Source organism: Apis florea, unplaced genomic scaffold (assembly GCF_048593485.1).
Source record: "Apis florea isolate Af1SG1 unplaced genomic scaffold, ASM4859348v1 contig_3081_pilon, whole genome shotgun sequence".
NCBI classification, from domain to species: domain Eukaryota; kingdom Metazoa; phylum Arthropoda; class Insecta; order Hymenoptera; family Apidae; genus Apis; species Apis florea.
The window spans coordinates 4,242,608-4,262,817 of NW_028256703.1; the positions used below are offsets into that span (position 1 = coordinate 4,242,608).

The 20,210-nt window shown below is 40.9% G+C and overlaps 1 protein-coding gene and 1 long non-coding RNA gene across 12 annotated transcripts in view; one reads left to right on the forward strand and one right to left on the reverse strand.

Moving 5' to 3' along the window:
* The window catches only part of LOC100872971 (uncharacterized), a 28,353-nt gene extending 8,349 nt beyond the window's left edge, over positions 1-20,004 (reverse strand). The window contains exons 1-14 of one of the 11 annotated variants that reach the window (XM_086908915.1): positions 19,829-20,004; positions 6,644-6,818; positions 5,981-6,258; positions 5,542-5,839; positions 4,161-4,682; positions 3,409-4,018; positions 3,115-3,290; positions 1,846-2,918; positions 1,557-1,710; positions 1,239-1,432; positions 966-1,139; positions 707-869; positions 448-634; positions 216-322 (exon numbers count right to left, since the gene is read on the reverse strand). In XM_086908915.1, coding sequence (XP_086765041.1) covers positions 216-322; positions 448-634; positions 707-869; positions 966-1,139; positions 1,239-1,432; positions 1,557-1,710; positions 1,846-2,918; positions 3,115-3,290; positions 3,409-4,018; positions 4,161-4,682; positions 5,542-5,839; positions 5,981-6,258; positions 6,644-6,659 — 3,952 coding nt within the window. In that variant the 5' untranslated portion in view covers positions 6,660-6,818; positions 19,829-20,004. Of the gene's footprint in view, positions 1-40; positions 71-215; positions 323-447; positions 635-706; positions 870-965; positions 1,140-1,238; positions 1,433-1,556; positions 1,711-1,845; positions 2,919-3,114; positions 3,291-3,408; positions 4,019-4,160; positions 4,683-5,541; positions 5,840-5,980; positions 6,259-6,643; positions 6,819-6,900; positions 7,262-7,325; positions 7,437-8,177; positions 8,744-14,489; positions 14,542-19,828 lie in introns of those variants that run through there. The other 10 variants (XM_086908921.1, XM_086908919.1, XM_086908917.1 and 7 more) reach the window with 10 other exon arrangements.
* Positions 17,235-18,830, forward strand: LOC147657544 (uncharacterized). The gene is made up of 2 exons (XR_015292269.1): positions 17,235-18,263; positions 18,337-18,830. It is a non-coding gene; the product is annotated as an uncharacterized LOC147657544 (long non-coding RNA).
* Positions 20,005-20,210: the final 206 nt, after the last annotated feature.

Consider the following 20,210-nt stretch of genomic DNA (forward strand, 5'->3'; position numbering starts at 1 on the left):
TGTTTTTTTTTTGTAGTTATTTTATACTGAAGTTCTGTACCTTATATCATATTGTCTTCCACAGGTTTCGCTTTTAAGGAGATACAAGAACGTGTCAAAAATTGTGTCACATATCGTTCTTTATAAGCGGAACAAAAAATAGAAAGTAACAAAACTTTCAAGCAACGTACCGAGCGAACATCTAACCGATCGATATCGGTAATATCGGTTCTTACCTTCTCTGATATCTTTCGGAACGTTAGACGAGAGCGACGGCATGGAAGGAGTTTGATAAAGATTGGGCCGCGCGCCTGTTGGTGGCAACGTTGGCGTTACTTTGGACCTGATATAAACAAATTAACATTTTTAACATTTTTCGTTTCCTTTTCCAATATTTCCAATATTCGCAACAACAACAACACGAGTGTGTGTTGTATCCGGAAAAGTAGAAGGAAAAATTAAAATCACCTCTGTTTACGAATTTTCTGATTTCTCCCATCGAACGATGTGGGTGTACCAGCGCCTGAGGTGTTCGACGAATAAGAAGGTGGTCGATACGGTCGTGGACAACCTTGAACAACAGGTGGTGATGGTACTGGCGCATACTGCAATCGCGGATTAGCCGGCACTGCGGGATGCATCAATCTCATATCTCCTGGAGAAGTAAGAAAAATCGAAATCCGAATAAAGATTCGAAGGAAAATTGTTTAAAACGAATATATCACACCTTGGACAATATGGACACCCTGATACATTGGCAGTGGGTAGCGTGGTTGGGGTTGTGCGCTTCTGTCCCCGCTCCCACTTCCGAACAACTCGTGTGCTGGAGTCGGCGACCTGCTCGTTTTCTGAGAATTACCTGGCGTTGAAGCTCGTACACCAGCAACGACCTGATGATAATAATAATAATAATAATAATAATACAAGTTTAGAATAGTTACAAGATTTTTCTCCATTTCTCGTTCACGATAATATAATAAACTTACGGGAACATTTTGCCTGAACACGAGATTGGGAACCAGCGCAGGAGTCATGTAAGTTGCAGGAGGCGCTGGAGATGTGCCATTGTGCCCGACCTGATGACCAAACGTCCCATTGGACACCATCGTTGGTGGTGGATAGCTGCCGGAGTTGACATACATCAATGGCACCCCGGGCATCTACGTATCGACGTTTTACAGGATATTTATATATACACTTTTTTTCTATCTAGTCGGTAATCGAGTTTAAACAAATGCGTTTAAAGCAACGCAAACTACCTGATTAGAAGTTGGTGTATTCGGTGGTGTCGGTACTCTGTACATGACGGGTGGTGGTTGAATCGTAGTTTGACTCGGTGGATAATACGTAGGGACCATGTGAACCGGTGGTGGCTGATACGTGTAATCCGCTGGTGTTGGTGTCACAGCGGGCATCGAGTTGTAAGGGACTGGATAAGTACCCACGTAATTAGCTAAAAAAAAAAAAAGAAAAAAAAAAAATAGAAGAGAATCAAATGATATTTATTATACAATTAATTATAAGAAATACGCGAATAGAAAATAAAATTTGGAAAAAATGTTAGAAAATCTACCTACAATTCGATTGGCTCGGAGGAGTCATAGTTTGTGCATTGAATGAATAATTTGTTGGAAATCTTTGTTGCTGATGCAACTGTTGCCTATCGCCTGGACCTTGGCTAACCGAAAGTGTTGCACCAGGAGGAGGTACGAAGTACATTGTTTGTTGCGGCTGAGAAAAAGTGAATACGAAAGAAGGATAAAAGAGTCGAAATTGTATGAAAATATATATACATATAGAATATATAATATATAAACGTATATATATATTATATATAGAATATATAAACGTAATAACAGTTCGTACCAGTACGGAATTGGGTGGTGGTTGCCAATAATTTTGCGGCATCGTCTGCACATTTTGCACCGTTTGATTCGTGGATGGTTGTTGCGGTGGTTGAGGTGGGTAAGAGTGAGGTGGCGTAGAATGATTATCACCGGTTACGCGTTGATCGTAGATGCTCATGCCCATAAAATATCCGGACAATTCGGTTATCTCGGTTGTCTGCGACACCGGCCCTTGCTGTACCGCGGGCACCGCGTAATTCGCGTAAACCGAATTCTGGTTAAACGCATCGTGGCTCTGGCCATTGCTCTGAACGCTCGTCTGACTCTGACTCGGATGAGGGGCCATCATCACAGTCTGTTGTCCCACGGATGGGGGCGGTTGATAGACACCCTGCTGCTGGTTGAACGGTTCTGAGGTAGGTACGTAGGTCGCGTATGTTTGAGCTGCTTGGCTGTGATTACAAGTTTGCACCGTCGACGACGATTTGACTAGAGTTTGTTGCTGCTGCTGCCGCAGCAGCGGCCCTCCTCCATTCTCTCGGGGTGGCGGCGTGTACGGCAAACTCGGCGACGTTGCCGAGTTCGTCACGTGGGTCACCGTGGTTGCGTTACAAGCTGTGTTGCCGTGCTTGTTGCTAGATTGCGATTTCCTTTTATTCTCGTTCTTGTTGCTCGTAAGTTTGGATGGCTCGGATGTTTCTACGATCTTTGCGGGCGACGTCGCCCTGTTATCGTTGTTTCTCTCGTTCTCGTGAGACGACAACGCGGGCGTTGTATAAAATTTAGGTGGATTCTCCGGATCGAAGCGATAAATCGAACCATCCGGATTCGTATACGGTTGATTCGTTTGCGGGTTTATAATTATGCTGCCGGGCGGCACGCTCGATATACTGGTCACCGCCCACATTACCGTCTGATTGCCCGATTCCGGAGAGGCGAGATCCTGACTAGATACTTGGGTATGACTGCAGGTCATCGTCGCCACGGGGGACGGCGATGGAGACGGTGATATCGTGGCGTCGCTTCGCTGGCTTTGCGATTTATAACCGCTACTCGAAGGGCTAAGCCGTGAACACATACTAGCACCTGAGTCTGCAACAGATTTTAATCTCTGATTTATATAATACGCCTGTTTTCTCCATCTTACACGTTTCTTTTCTTTTTTTTTTTTTTTTCTCTCTCTCCATAAAATTTGAATTTTTGCTTCACGTTTCTTAAAACGTTCTCAAAGAGAAGAGAAGATAGAGAATAGAATATTATTATATCGAAAAGAATTTAAGAAGCGAACCTTGCTTCATAAGGCGAGCTCCTGCACTATGAGTAGATGTAACACTGTCCCCTCTAGAAAGCATTCCCCTGGTATAACCACCGAAGCTAAAGGACTTGGAAACGGATGGTCTCAGTACCGAACCCCGACAGGATTCCCTTCCATCTAAAGATTCTCCTTTCAAGAGCTTGGTTTGCCTATCATAGGTATAGGTAACATGATCTCGCTGATTTATTCGCTTATTCGTTATTTATTACGCTTACGTTAAAAAATAAAACGCAAAAGAAGAAGCGTCTCGATATGATCGATATTCACCTCATCATCGCGTGATCCGACGGATGCAGCAAACGATATCTGGCGGACGCGTCGGAGCTTTCGGAGGAGGACCAGTAGGGCCAGGAGGTAACCTCGCTGCTCTCCCCGCTGCTATCCTTGAATATCCTTCGCCTGGCGCGCTCGTACTCCTCCTCCCTCTCCTCGAAACTCTTGTTCTGCCGGCAATAATCGCCCGACAATCTGTCGGGCGATTTGAAGTTGAAACTGTCCTCGAACGAGTTCGAGTCCCTCTTCAGAATGCTCCTCCTCGGCTCCTCGGACAGGATCAGGTCGTCCCTGATGTGCTCCTTGAAACGGGTGTTCGGTATCCGCATGTTTTTCGTCCTCGTCACTATCACGCTGGAACCGGACTGGTCCACGTTGTGCTCCATACCGAAGTAAGCAGCCACCCGATGCACCAACATCCTGTTGTACGAGGACATGTTCGGGAACTTGTGACACACTTTCTGCTTGTCCCTCGCGAACTCTATCAGATCCTTCTCGATTTTTAACAACACCGTCCGATCCTTCTGATTACGATTTATCGTTTCGGCGATGAAATGTTCCAGATCTATCCCCGTGCTGTCCGTGTACAATTCCGTGCTACTATCTGCCAAGTAAAAAAATGATTCCTCGTTTTTCCTCCTCTCCTCGAACAACGAATCGATCCTCGAGATAGAATATATATATATATACGTACGAGAAAGAGAATTTTACGTGAAAATCAATTAATTAATTACGTAAGGACGAACCTCGCGAGAGGCAAGGAGAGGCGCTGTCGAAACTACCCTGGGAAGAATTCTGATGTCTCAACTTGTGGCGCGAGCCGGGCCTGCTCACGGACAAAGTGTTGCCGCACTGGGCCGACGAGCATTGGTTGTTGCAAATGTTCAACGTGTTCGGCCTCGAGCGTTGCTCCGACCGATTGCAATGCTGATGATTGTTGTTCTGGCCAAGGTTTTGAGCCAGGTTCGTGCTCTTGGGCGAGTGCTGCAACGCCTGGCCGCCGCATTTCGACGGGGACGCGGGCGTTTGAAGTAAACCGGGCCGGTCCACGTTCTGATTGTTCTTCGCGCAGTTATTGCATTTCTGGATCACGTGGGACCCGGTCATCTTGGAACGTTGGCTCTCCGCTGGCGCCTTCCCCCCACCATTGGTCGGGGAGCAGGTTTGATGATTATTCTTTGGCGAGTGAACGACTTGAGAACAGGGACTAGATTGACCTGCGATCAGGAGAAACGTGTTCTTGTCTCTTCGCCTTCTCTTTCTGTGTTCTAAGACGGGCCAAGAAGAAGAAGAAGAAGAAGAAGATTGCCCGTTACAACAATATCGAACGTTAACACGTTCGTCGCCCCATATATGGGTGACGCTTTCTTCTTCAAAAAAAAAAAAAAAAAAAATAAGATTTTAACCATTTATATTTGTATTTATATTTAAGAATGTTATCGATCAAGTAAGAAGAGCCCTCTAGAATGTTATATATATATATATATATATAATTATATTATACATATATTTACATTAGTAAATATAGGATAGCGATTATATGGCGACATATGAATGGAAAGAGTTTAAAGCGGAATTTTAAAAGAAATTGAATGGAATAAGCAGTGAAATATAAATATAAAATATACTTTGGAATCACAGAATTTAAAATTTAAGAATAATAGAAACGGAAAAGAGGGACAAATATGATTTGTTGAGCGAATCATTCTGCATTTTTATACAATTTTAAATCTAAAAATTATACTAAAGTATATGGTAATATAGAAGGCTGTTATTACCACCGATAATATAGAACTGAGTTTAAATTGCCAATTGGAGGCTTATATTCATCAAAATATTTAAAATTCACTTTGGAAACGAACGAAGTAAGGAGCGAAGAAATATAGGAATATAGGCATTGAAAACAATTAATTCAAAATCGGTCAGAATTGGTTAATGAAGACTAAGAATTAATATATATATATATAAATATATCCCGACTAAATTTTATATTAAAACTATTTCCGTTTATCGCTCTGTTTACGTTCTCACGGCCAGTACTTCCAGTAACAGTAACATTCGCGAGGAACTCAACGAAATCACGCTGGCCGACGAACGTGTTGAAAGGGGAAGGGCAAGCGTGTTTACCATTCCGTGACGGAGTTCGGTAGGTGGGCGAGGTGGCCGTGTTACGCATTTGCTTCGGGGACTGATTCGGGCAAAGATTGCTGTTGAACATCGGCTCGTTGTTATTCAGCTTCGCGTTAGCGGGAGACAGGTTCCCTGAGACGAACTTCTTCTCGCCGTCGACCGATTGCGGGCTGTGCGGGGACGATGACGAACCGTTGTTGTTGTTGTTGTTGTTGTTGTTGTGCGCCTCCCTAGGGGGAGACGTGGACTCTCTCATAGCATGACTCCTCACCAGCAACTTCACTTTCGTGCTCGTCTAAAAATTATTAATTTCACGTTTTTCGAAAATCGAGGCGAGCGCGAAGAAAAACCATATCGAAAGAAAAATTCGCTTGCTTTCTTTCTTTCTTTCTTTCTTTCTTTCTTTTCTCTCGGAATGCTTTTTTTTCTCACGTACCCTGTTGCGAAAGTTTTTGTTCTCCGTGTCCGATTTGTCGGCGGGAGGGCAGGAGGGTGTGCCACGATGGTGCGAGTTCGAAGTGGGAGAGGAGGCGACACTCGGATTGGCATTCCCGTCTAACATATCCGTGCTGTTCCGATACAAAGCGTTCGAGCCACTCGCGGCGAAGCCTTGCCTGGAGGGCGGCAACGTGGGCATACCTCCTCGCACCACCACCGTGGGACTCTCAGGTCGGCTGTGCGACCTGCTGCCTTTATGCACCACTATACTTGGTACTGGAAACAAAACCACCCAACCACTGACCACTTCGTGCCTAAAAAGCAATCTTGCCGCGCCCCGGATTTTGTTGAAAAAAAAAAAAAAAAAAAAAAAAGGAAAACAGGATTTTCACTCGACTCGACTACATTTCCGCCCCAATTTACGATTTTCTTTCATCCGAATTGCGGTAAAGTAAAGTACACACGTGGAATATGAAGGAATATCGCGTGGGAAAACGGAAGCGGATTAATCTGTTGGAAAGATTTTGTCTGCGCGTAAACGAAAACCAGATTTTGGAAGGAGAAGCGAAGGGGAGCAGAGAGAGAGAGAGAGAGAGAGAGAGAGAGAGAGAGAGAGAGAGAGAGAGAGAGACGTAAGATCGTGAGCGTGAATAACACTTACTCTCCAGGCGGGCCATGTGTTAAATGCGTCATGGGGTTACGGTGCAGACTCTGCAACTGGTGGGTTCAAACAGGTGCAACTGGGTTAGTACGTGAATCTTTCGGGTGGCGTGCAGCTCGTGGGGCTGATACAAGGAGCCAAATCACTGCACGTCCACCTTCCAACATCGTACACTCTGTAAGCAGATACAACACAACGAGTCATGACTTTGTAACAAAAAAAAAAAAAAAAAAAAAAGAAAAAAAAAACGTTAATACTTAAAAGGATCTTCTCGATCTTTCGATTTTCTTTTGTTGGGTTAATCGAACATCTCGTTCGTCAATCAATCAGAGCTTACAATTTCGTGCATGCAAGCGGTGTTACAAAAGCTCGATTGCGTCAAAGAAAAATTTCGATGTGGGATTTCTCTTCTCTCAAACAGATCGAGAAATAAAACTTTTTAATCGTGAATCGTTTGCAAAAACACCGTAGCGCGAAGGTATATTAAAAGCATCCAATTTCTCGAGTTTTTTAATCGCGCGAGATTTACAAATTCGCAAGTATCTCGTTGCTCGACTAGGATATTTCCCTCAGCTTGCGCTTCGTAATATAATCCATAGTCTATCCTATCTATACGGTGGAAAAAAACGATGTCGAAGGAAAGAACGAATCGGCGTTTTACAGTGGTAAAACCATAACCAACCTCCAGAGACCAATCTCCACGACGATTAATCGACAAAGAGCAAGAATCATTGCGACGAAGCGAATACTCGAAAACAACGTTTTATTTCTTCGTTTGAGACATCCTTTCTCCCCCCCCCCCCCTCTCCCTCTCTCTCTTTCTCTCCCTATTCTCTTGATCAAAATCAAACTTTACTTCACTTGTGTTCAAACGATCAAATCCTGCACCAATTCACTATTCGATCATCGTCGTTTGAAATCTATTTCCTTTCACACGTATATATATATATATATATATATATATATATATATATATATATACTATATATAATATACACCTGTCACTCAATTCCCAATTTCCCTTTTTCCGAAGTTATACTCGTCACACACTCTAGAAATTAACAGAGGAAAAAAAAAAAGGATGAGAACGAACGAAAGAGAGAGGGAACGATCGTTCGATTCGATATACGTATAATAAGCGGATCCGGGTATCTTTCACACACACGAAGTATTATAGCACAGAGGAGAAAAAAAAATTTTTATTCTCTATTGCAACAGCCCACGGAACCGATTTAATCTTTCCTAAATTCAATTCGACGGAAGGTTAACCGTGTGGGTCAATGCGGATCATCGATCAATTCAATCGCTCGCGTTACCAACGTCGATATAGATCGTCATCCTCCTCCGTTCCCTTATTCACGCCGCCAAATATCCCCCCCCCCTCCTCCCTTTCAAATCGAATTAAAATCCACGAGTGAAAACAGGATTTACTTTGTGCAACGCGCGCATGGAACATCGAACGAGATCTATTTGATGCGTGAGAAGAGGTGGGCAAGGATCCATCGCGTCTAGAAACGTTTCTTTTTCTTCGTACCGTGTACCGGACGCACGAACGCACGCACGCACGCTCGCACGCACGCACGCACGCACGTTGGCCGGGCTCCACGGCGCGCCTCTCGAAAATAGCAGTACACTCTTTCTCCGTCGATCCCTTCTTCTTCACGAGTCCCAACCAACAGCCATCACCGCGTTCCTTTTTTTACGGTGATCCATGCTCTCGAGACGACACCACACCGACACCACCACCGTCATCTTCCGCCGGAAGAACGGGGAACGGGGTGGTGATAAACTCGAAAGGAAAACTCGAGAGAGAGAGAGAGAGAGGGAGAAGAATGGAGGGAAAAGAGAGAGAGAGAGGGGCACGCACACGCACGCACAACACGAGGGAAACGGAGGAGGAGGAGGAGGAGGAGAAGGCAAAACGTAGGAGAGACCTGGACCAGCCACAATCTATCTGTCGCGCGTGCAACGATACGTCGCCACGAAACCGCTTTGCGCGAGAGACTGAGAGAGAAACGTGGCGCGGTCCCTCGATTCGCCAACTCGACGAGGAGAGCGGTATCGAGAGCGCGCGAGACGGACTCTGGTTAGAAGAGGGAGGCACAGAGGGAGCCAAAGAGAGAGAGAGAGAGAGAGAGAGACGAATACGGAGGCGGAGAAAAGCGGGCGAGAAAGGGATGGAAAATGTCGAAAAAGCAGAGAGGGAGAATTGAAAAGGCTGAGCGAAGATAAGGGAGGATGGAATACGGACGAGAATGGAGATCGAATGGACGAGGAATGGTTTCTGAAGGGAGAGAGAGAGAGAGAGAGAATACGTGTGTCGGGCAAGTGCACGCGTGCGCCTGTTTCGAGTGTACCGGGTGTCAAGTGAGTCACCGATTTTAATCGCACGATATCGTTATGATTTGTAATCTTTTCCATGAAAAATTTCTAAACTCACGGAAATTCTGAATTCATATCGGGAGATAGAATTTTAAGATAAGAGCGTTGGCGTGATCGGTATCGAAGAAATTACAGGCGAAATCTGAAACATTGGAAGATTTTTTTAGAGATTTTCCAGAAAGAAATAAAACTTCTTTCGAGGCGAAAAAAGTACGTTTGTCTTCTCTTAAAATAATGAAAGAAGGAAGAACGAGAAATAATTTTTCCTTTCTTTCCTTTTTAGCCTCCTTAACGATCGAAAACTCTACTAAGAAAATCTGGCTGCATAAGAATTCTTTGAAAAAAAAACCTACTCTTCGAAAGCTCGTCCGATCGAAAATGAATTCGAATTCAAAAGTCGACGCACAGTCATCCTCATCTTGCCGATAATCACGTGAATAAGGACCCCCATTTAAAAACTTTTCCTACGTGTTCGGGAGAGTCACGTTTCCCTGGAAACTATCGCATAATTTCTTAAAAGTATACGTGTATGCATAATATATATATATATAGGCGATGTTCCGCCCGTAACACGTGTATTGCCGCGAACGGTAACTATGATCCGTATAACACGCCCAAGCGTAACTAGGTCGTGCACCTCTGTATCCCCTGGAATAATACAGGGTGTCCTCGTTCGAGGAAAGAACTGGGTCTTCGATGCTTCGAACTAGAAAAAGAAAGAAAGAAAGAAAGAGGAAGAAAAAAAAGATACAGAGTTTTCGAGCTCTTTTCTTCGACCTGTTCGAACGACTTCCGACACGCGATACCCACCACAGGCTATTCCTCCCGATGACGCATCAGAGACATCGCTTCTTCCGTAAAATGACAAGGGCTAAAAAAAAAAAGGGGCGCGTTTCGCTTACCGATCTCTCTCTCTCTCTCTCCCCGATATCACGTTGCGAGCAAATATTTTCTTCCCGCGAAACGATACACGTAAAAATAGATTAACGTTTGGACGACGAACATCGATTCTTCGATGATGATGGAAGCAACGTCCTGGGAGGATGATCGTTCCGCTTATTATCACCGTGTGTAATAAGGGATAAAAAAAGATATGGGTCGAGAAATGGGTCAAGGATTCGATCCGTCGTTCGTGAAAATTAATTCGATCTAGAGACTAATAATAATAACAAGAACAATGATAATCGGACGAGGATGATAATTATTTTTTCCAACGATTCGATAAAAAGTGTAAAGAGGAGGGAAACGAAGAAAGGAAGAGGAATTTTTTCGCGCGGGGAACCCAATTCCAGGAAGTAACCCAATTCCTGCGGGAGGGATGACCCAGCCACGAGGAGGAGGAGGAGGCCGGTAGGATGTATTCCGCAGGAGGCGGGATATATGGGGGAGGTTAGAGGCCGCCAGGGGAGTACGTTCGGTTTAGCAATACGTGCCAGTCCGATGCACCCCTTGTCGCCATGGAAACGACCTACTCTCCCTGGACAGACGCATCGGCCACCCTCTGCGTGTTAAACATTTCGAATAAGGATATCTCTCCTTTCGAGGACCTCCCTCCACCCCTCGCTTTCTTCTTTCTCGAAACATCGATTCTTCTTTGCATCTCCCCGATTAACGAGGAGGGAAAACTTTGACTCGAGAGATTTGTTTAGAGGCGAGGTTAAAAAGTGTCCTCTCTACCCAATCTCGAGGATTTATATGCGGAATTTATAAGCGGACGAAAGTGGTTTGGGGGAACGTTCACGTTCTCCCAACAAGTTATTCCACTCGCCGAGATTGGGAGAAGGAGAGTAGGATAAAGTAAGTCGTGCACGTGGCAGAGACGGTAGGAACCGGTGGTGAAAATTTGGCAAACGAGGATTTTTCATCGAGCGGGTAAATCAACGAGCGAACTCTTCGATCGAACCGGGTGCTTCTTCTATAAATAAAACCAATCCCGGTGCCCGTCGAGCCGTGCTTCCGGTCTCGCGGATCCTCCTTGCGAGATGTTAAAGTATCATCGTCCGGCTCGTTGTTCTTGTTTTTCTTTCCCTTCCCCAATGAAAAAAAAAAAAAAAGGAACGTGTTTTTCGATTGGAAACACGAGATGGAACGAAATTTTCCCGCAGAAAATTTATTGGAAAGTTTACACGGATGCATCTCTGCTCTCTTCGTTTAACACGCACTCTTCGTTCGCAACTATTTAATCACCGTGCGACTGCCTCTGCCAAACTCCTTTGGCACGGAATCCTCGTCGATACGTGTCTCCTTTAGTCGGTCAATTTTCCTCGAGAATTAATCGAGAGAAAAAAATTAATCGCGTCTCGAACGTGAGAAAACGTTCGGCCATTGTTAATTAAAGAGAATTGGGGTGATCACGCGATTTATAACAATAAAAAATCCTCCTCGATTTGAATTCGAGAGGAAAATTATCGATTCTTCCCGAAAATAGAGGGAAATACGACTGCTAATACGAGGAAAAGCGAAAACAGCTGGTGGCCGAATAAATTTGTCGATTCCCTACTACTTTGGAAACGAGCAAACGATCACCCGTTTCCCCGAGACACCCGTTTGCCAGCCAAAAAGACAATGAAGAGTCACTCTGTTGGCGATGTTTCAACGTGTATTATTTTAGTTGTATATCGCGAAGCGTCGTGACGACACGTCGATCCCTCGTGTTACGACATTAAAAACGATCATTGACGTATACGCGGCTCTCTGTTAATCTCGTTCGATCCACGTTCGAACGCGCTCTTTTAAGATGGATGCGTATTCCGCATTATGAGCGAGAAAAACCGAGCAATGGCATGCATAATCCGGATGACGATCAAAACTTCCGGTTCTCAACGAATTCTTGGCGTTGTTGGCCAAGTTTTATCTATGATCAATTGATTGATCAGATCCGCTTTAACCGAACAAACGCTTCGATTGAACGATCCTTAATATCTTTGATTAAAAATAGATCCTGTTTTCAAATTGCGTTTAATTTATTACAAATTAAAATCTTATCCCTTGCGGATGAATATTTTCTTCGATGTATATTCTTTCTTTCTTTTTCTTTTTTTTTTATTTCATAGGAAGAAAGATCGGATAAAGAGGAGCGCGGCGGATAAAGTGGGACACGGAGCGAAACGAAATCATGGGGAATCGGTTCACCGGACAAATTTTATTCGGGTCAACCCGTACAGCGGTCGACCTGGGTGCGGAGGGTTGCTGAACTCGTGACCTATATTCCGGCAAATAGGGCAGAGAATAAACGACAAAGACAGATCGAGTTCATCTCGTAAAGGTGCTTTCACACTTCTCCCCCTTCGAGAAAAAGAGAGAAATTCTTCTTCTTCCTCTCCACTCGAAGAATCAAGAACTTGGACTTGGATATTTCTTGAACGCGGTTAATAATATTGAATTATTGATGCCATTTAAAGAAACTTCAAAACTTCAAAGATTCTTTCTTTGAAGAGAGAATAGAATTTTTTCTTTTTTTTTTTTTTTTGAAATTATTGCTCGAGAATATAAAAATAAATTATGCGGTGAAAACGAATTGCATTACTCAAGTTACAAGTTCTATCGAGAGGAACAAATAGCTCCTCTCTGAGTACGGAAGAATATTAATATTAGCATTTGATAAACCCTTCAAAGGAAAGTTCAATCCGTTCAATAATGCAACTCAAAGATTTGGAGGAATAAATCCACAACCAATTACTCCTCAAAGGGAAATTCAAATCAAGAAGTTGATTCTTCCGAGACAGACAAATATAATTCAATCGAATCATCCCTTTAAGTTTCTACCCTAATCTCATAACTTACATTACGAAACGAGCATATCGAGAGTATTTTCGCAGCACAATTGGCAAAAAGAAAAAAAAAAAAAAAAAACGACATATTATCGAGCGAATTAAATCGAGATTCAATCGTTGAGAAGAAATCTTCCACGAGGAATACACCGTGAGAAACGAGGAGGAATTCGCCTCTGGAGAGACAGAGAGATAAGGCATCCGCGAAAGATTCGTGAAAGCACGCGAGTGGCTTCCGTGTTGGTCTCCTTCCGCTATTTATAATGAAAATATTTTCACGATGCCCAACCACTGGCTACGTATCTATCGACAGATATATATCTCGGCTCGCATTTAGCATCTACGTCCATCGATCTCTCCACGCCTTTTTTCTCCTCCCCCCGCCCCTTCACGGCCAGCGAATCAACAATCATCGAATAAACAATCACCATACGATGTTCGATCTTATTACGAAGAATTTTCGTAAACGATTGTCGATTATCAATTTTATCTCTCCCTCTCTCTCTCTCTCTCTCTTTAGGGGGAAATCAAGTTATAAATGCTGCTTACGAGATTTTATCTTCCTACTTCCTAATTTACATCCCGTCGAGTTTAGATTCTTTAGATTCAATTTATGGGATATATCAATATGTGGAATATATAATAGAGAATTTCTATTCGAGATACTTCTACTTCTTCTATTTACGTTATAATTTCGAGAGAAAAAGAAATTCGTAACACGATACCGAGTCGAAGCTTCGGTCGACGGAAACATGATCTTTTTCTCCGTGCTCGTTGATTCGGAATGGTAGAATCGACGAAGAGAGGACGAGTTAGAGAAGCAACACGTGCTTCCTCCAGTTGTCATAAATTCACGGATGGACGATTAGGAAGAATATTCTGGAATTGAAAGCAGGTATGGAGAAACGGTTTCGGCTCGTGCCGGATCAATACTCTTCGCATCTGGTTCCTTGTCTGTCGACAGTTGCATTTTCAAACGTTTACCGTTAAAAAGAATCGCGATAAAAATTAGTATTTACCTTCCATCAGATGGAAAATAATTCGTATAAAGCTTCGTTCCAGCCTCGAATTTTACATTGTTTTTCTTTTTCTTTTGAAAATTCGAACCAATAATCTGCGGATCGAAGCGAAAATTCAAAATTAATCAAACAAGATTGATTGGACGAAGAGAAGAAAAAGAGAAATGAAAGGAAACGAAAGGGATAGAGGGGAAAGCACCCTGTTGATTCCGGGGTTTCCCGACTGTACGGCAAACGTGAACCGTGTTTAACGCGAAGAGCCGCCAGCAAATCGCTATGCTCCCGACAAGAACCGGTCAATTTTGGCCCTGGTCCAGATCTACGTCAGGATAGTCTCTGACGCCAGCATCAATGAAAGAACGTGAGCGAGAGGAAGCGAGAGGGAATGAAACTCGAACGGTTGACAGGTTATATCTCTCTGTAGGCCTCTGAACCAAAAATAACGCGGGTGTTTTAACACCGGAGCGATTTTCACCGAAAGAGACTCCTTGGCCGTGCGAACGAGATAGCCATCACGCTACACGATCGTGCTACGTTCTTTCTAGCTAGGATTAATTTATATCGACGAAACTTTCCTTGTCGCAATACTTTTATTTATTTATTTATTTTTTTTTCTTTTCCCCCAGTTTCTTTGGGATGCAAATCTTTACGATAATTTTCAGCCGTAGAACGTACCTTCGTGAGAACGAATCGTTGCGAAAAATGATCGATTCCAAGTGTGAAAATGATTTCGTCGATCGCCGATGCGAACTGAGGGCAAATAACGTTTTCACGGTTCGTTTATATAGAAGATCGCGAAGGCTTTACGTTCTCTGCAGACCGTTGTTGCATTATTCAGGTGTTATAGCGCGGTTAGATCGACTAAAGGTTTGCTGATTCACGTGAAAGAAAACGGACGTGTATGATCGGTAGTGCATTTGCCTCTTTGATCGAACATCAAGCTGATTTCACATCTGAAAATATAATTCTAACCTGCTTAGGGATATAAAATAATTTATATTTAATCGACGGATGCCATCTATTAAAATAGATTAAAATGGGATTACCAATAGCATAACAACAACGAGGAATAATTCTTCGACTCGAGCCGATTTAATTAAATCGTTTTTTCGTCATTTGTGAAGAGAGCTTCAACCATAATCACTCGGGAAACTGAAGCCAGTTGAAATGCTATGCACGCTACGGAGTTGCATTTTATTCCTATGATATTCACAAAGACAACTTCAATTATTCCAATGAAAAATTTAACAGACACGGTCATTGTATCTTCCGTTCTAAAGGCCATGTCTAGGGATGAGTAATTTCCGGTCGTTGCCCTTACTTTCCAACGTTTACGCAATTTCTCTCTTTCTCTTTCTCTTCGTTATATTTCTCGTTGGGAAAACTTCATTGGATCATCGATACGATCTGCACAAATTTTTATCTACAACGGATATTAATTATATTATCACGACGAGTTTGTTTCGAGTTTTCTACGAATTTCTCTTCGTCTTTCTTAGAATACAACCGCAACTAATAGTCGATCGAAAGTTCAACCTTCCAACGGGCCGTACACGCGACCATGAAATATAAAACATGACGAATCCAGTCGACTGTATATAATTTATTATGGTACCATGACGTAAATCCATTCGAGAAAATTTCTCATTTTCGAGAATTCTTTTTACCACCTCTGTTCTCTCACCTTCTCTTTCTCTTTCTCTTTCCTTTTTTTTCATTTTTCTCCGTCTTTTTCGTCGACGCAGATTCATCACCCGGTATTCCACGCGATAAAAAAAATCTTATTAAACGTCAACCAAGTATCCTTTATCCGGTGCAATACAATATCCATTTTAGTCTCTCTGATTATCAAACGGGGGGAGAGGGGGGGGGGGGGGAAGGAAGGAAAGCTGTTAAAATAGACCCGCGGGTCTGTTAAATTGGCCGAGCGAAGAAAAATTCGGGCGAAGAAGAAATTTCTAAATATTACGATCAAGAAATTAATCGACCATCCGATCTGGTTACATCTTTTATAATCTGAGAGTGAATAGAAAATTATAAGGGGAAAAGAGATGTGACGATAGAGAATTGTGATTTCAAACAATTGTCTCCTTGATTGAAAAATCAATTTAAAAGAGTTTGTGCCCCCCTTAAAATGCGGTTATGTCACAAACAAGCGCTCTTAAACACAGTGAAAATGATTGCTTTTACCGAGGGAAAGATTAATGATGTAACGTGACCCTGTTCGCCTGTTGGATGACTCACAACAATTCATACCCATATTCCTCTTGTGATTCGATGAAACTTGCATATCTATTTCTTTTTTTTTTTTTTTTTTCAAATTGCATCATTTCGCGTCGTGACCGTTTCAATGAAAAAAAAAAAAAGAAAAAAGAAAAATACTGTTACGATTTTTGCAATGAAAATTATCGCTTCTTGCGTTCTGTGCTCTTTGCGAGTAAGTACGAGAAGAATAAAAGTTGTATCATCAAAGCAACGACGCGCATTTCTTGGATATCGTGGGTGTAGGAGGATACAAAGCTAACAGCTCATCAAGGGAAAAACTGTTAGAAGAGCAATTCCGTTTTTCTTATAGAACTCTGGCACGCTACCTTGCTCGAGGGTCACTGCAAATACTTTTTATCTCCTTGGTTCTCGAGGAGCTCCTACACGTCTTGTTATCTACGGTATATCGAGCCTTTATCAACGACCAACGATTACTTTTATTTATTGTTCCCATAGCAGGGAGTTATCCTTAATTACGGTCGATATAAATTCATCATTGGAAATATATTCTCGAACTTTTATCCTGCGAGATGACTTTCAATGTATAATATATTAACAAAAAAAGAAAAAAAAGAAAAGAAAGTTTAAATCATTTTTCAAATCTTTTAGAACTTTTCTCTTGGAATTAATAAATAGAGAAAGAGAGAGAGAGAGAGAGAGAGAGAGAGAGAGAGAGATGAAAATAGGATAAAAAAGTATAATGATCGATCAAGGGAAAGGAGACAATCAATTAATAAAGATTCGATAAAAGCTTGCGTCATATGTGCGAATCATCGAGGCCGACCAGTGAACTTGACCTTCACCTCGAGCACGACTACCTTCGATCGAATTTCCATGCTGGTAGGCCGGGAATTCCCCGAAAGAAGGTTAACAGAAACATTCTTCAGCGGCACGTGTGTGATACCACAATAAGATGGAGTGCGAAACCGAGGTTGGCGTGACTGTGGTCGTCCAGTGGAGTTCGTCGAAGAGGAGTGATTTGTGTGCAGGCTACCCGAAAATCGGCCTCCCTTCGCCGCCGCTCGTGATTCGTCTTAACTCTGGCCATCGATCGATCCGAGCCACGATTCGGCCCAATGGTGAAAGCATTCGAGCGAATCCCGCGTGAGTCATCTCGTTTGTTCGCTTCTGCGATGACCTTGCTGGATAAAGAACCGCAACGCGCGAAGACTATTTATGTTGGCCGGTGGGCAATAAGTGATTTTCATCGACGTTTAATCCTCCGCGCCGATTATGACACGCAACAACGTAGACCACTTTCGGTGACCAATGAGACAAGACATCTCGATTACTGCTACGGAACAGTAGACAAAAAACAATCGTATAATGTTTTCTTCTGACATTTCAATACCACGCCGATGACTTAATACCATACACAACTGCAATTATTAAATTTCCTTGTAAATGTAATAATGGTTAGGATAAAAAGTAAGATACCAATAAAAAGTATAAAATTCTTCGCTTCGATTCGACGAAAAGAAGGAGCCAAAGATGCAGAAAGTACATTCGCAATAATAGTGATATCCAATGAACGAAAGGACGTTTAACGGATGAAAGGTATCGGTTGATCGATAATTTAAAAAAGAAAAAATCTCGAGGCCCTTTTCACTCAACGATAATTACTTGTCGCATCTTTTTATCGATGTAAATTTCCAATAAAAACAAATCTAGAAGAAGAAACTTCACTTTTTCTAGGTATAAATAATAATAAGTTGAAAATTCATCTAATCAGTCAGATAGGAATTGGATTAATTGTCATTTGATTTGAAAACAATATCTGTGATTGTTTAACGCACTAGCATAGAACAATACACAGTTTGATAATGTGATAAACAGAAAATTGTATAAATATCCCGAGGTTGCACGCAAGACGACGGAAAAAAGCCTTGTTCCTCTGGACGTGCTGTGTTACAGGTTCTTCAAAAATAAACCTGCACCACGTGCAGCCTTGATCCTGTGCACGCAACGTTGCATACACATGTGACACGTAAGCGTAACAGCAGCATACGCACGTGCACCACAATCCACAAGATTGCATACCATCGATACATAATATGCATTATTCTGGTCAATTTATAGATACCGTCGTTCCTAAATCCTTCGTTCCTAATTTATTACCGTAGTAATTTTTGATTCTCCAATTTACGGATTCCCCATTCGTGTGATTTCCTCATTTTGGACTCTGTAAGTATATATTGTAACATTTCTGAATTTATTGTATTGAAGATGATTCCAATGTTAAAATTTTATCTATTAGCGAGTGAAATTTCAAAAATTGAATTAAACGAGAATGATATTATTATAGATCGCCAATCAAAGTGGCGAAGAAATTATAAGTTAAACTAGGTGTTTTCTATAGTCAAAAAAAAATAGGTTTTATAAACAATATGAGATCCATGATTTTCGTATGTCTATGACATCACGATAAGAGGACTACCAGAACATGAAATCAAAGAGAAAGAGAGAAACAGAGAAAGAGAAGGCGGGGATGAAGTGAAGTCATAAAAGTAGGGCAGTAGTGCGGTAGAGCAATCAATAGAGGTCGGATCATGGTGGGGGATGGGGGCATTAAGCCACCGTGAAATTTTGGCATACCCTAAGAGAAGGGATATTTTGATTTTTAAATTAAAAAAAAAAAAATCACTTTTTCATGATTTCATCTTATAATAATAACATTTAAATTTTTTTAAGTTGTTCTTCCTGTATGATCAGAAAAAATCGTATGTATTTTTTAAATATATGAAATTTTTTTTATTAATTTTGAATTATTGTGAATGCTCATAGCTTTCCAAAAAAAAAAAAGAAACATATTAATAAAGAAATATATATATATATAATAGATACATAATAGATGGTAAAATGTTTTCTTCATATTTTTTTAAAAAATATGAAATATATTAAGAATCACGTATTACTTATCTTCCCGCGAAAATGATCAAATATGATGAATATGTGAGCAGATGCATATTTTGATATCCTAATTATTTATCAATTTTATTATTAAATTGAAAAAAAGTATAATTATATTAAACATTATACACAATATCAATTTAAATATTTAAGCAGAAATATTTACATATATCTAGAATATGTATATATGTATAATATATTCTAGATATATAATATATATATTCTTTCAATATATTTCTATTATGCATTAAGTCTTATATATATAAAATTAAAAAACCGATGAAATAAATTAATGAAATACTGATCTTTATTATTGAAGAGGTTTAGAAACAAATAACTAATGATAAACCAAAATTTTAATATATTGTATTACCGACTTTGATCGTCTCTTTTTCCTTATTGTTTGTAAAGATAAATTAATAAAGTTAATATTAACAATACTATACACATGATAGTGTCATACATAAATACATACACATATTTGCATACCTGTCGGTGTATGTTCTATTCGTAAAACGATTCAGAATATTATACGTGAAGAGGTTATGATGCACGAAAAAATATCAAAATGAATAATTCATATAAAATGATTTTATAATAAAACACGACACAAAATTATTAAACAATTAAATATGCAATTATAAATTTTTGATTCTTCAATGTATACAAATTAATGATATAATTCAATGGAGACACCTAGTGGACTTTATAAAATGTTTCTCACTGATTAAGATGTACAAAAATCATCGTGAAAAACGTGCTACTCTATCTAGAACGAGCTACACATCAATTGGCACATGACAAATGAAGCTGAGTATAATTAATGAATAAATACTCACCTGGTTCTAAATATACGCACGACACAACTTCACCATTTCACCAATTTTTCACTGTACTCGATCGCGTATTGTTGTCCTTTGCTTTTTTTAAATGTGCATAGCGGATTGGTAACGCTATCTGTTTCTGCTTATTAGTATTAAACGAAACATTATTTAGATGGCAGCACAGATGTTTTTCACAGATGTCTCTATCATACATAATAATATTTAAAATATTTCGATTTAAATAGCGCCATTCTTCAAAGATTAATTTAATTTTACTTTTTTATTTTTGTAATAATAATATTAATATAATTAATATTTCACTTTCATGCCGATATAAAACTGAAAAAAAAAACTCGTTCCCATATTTTTAAAATCTTTTTTTTAATTGCTAATGTAA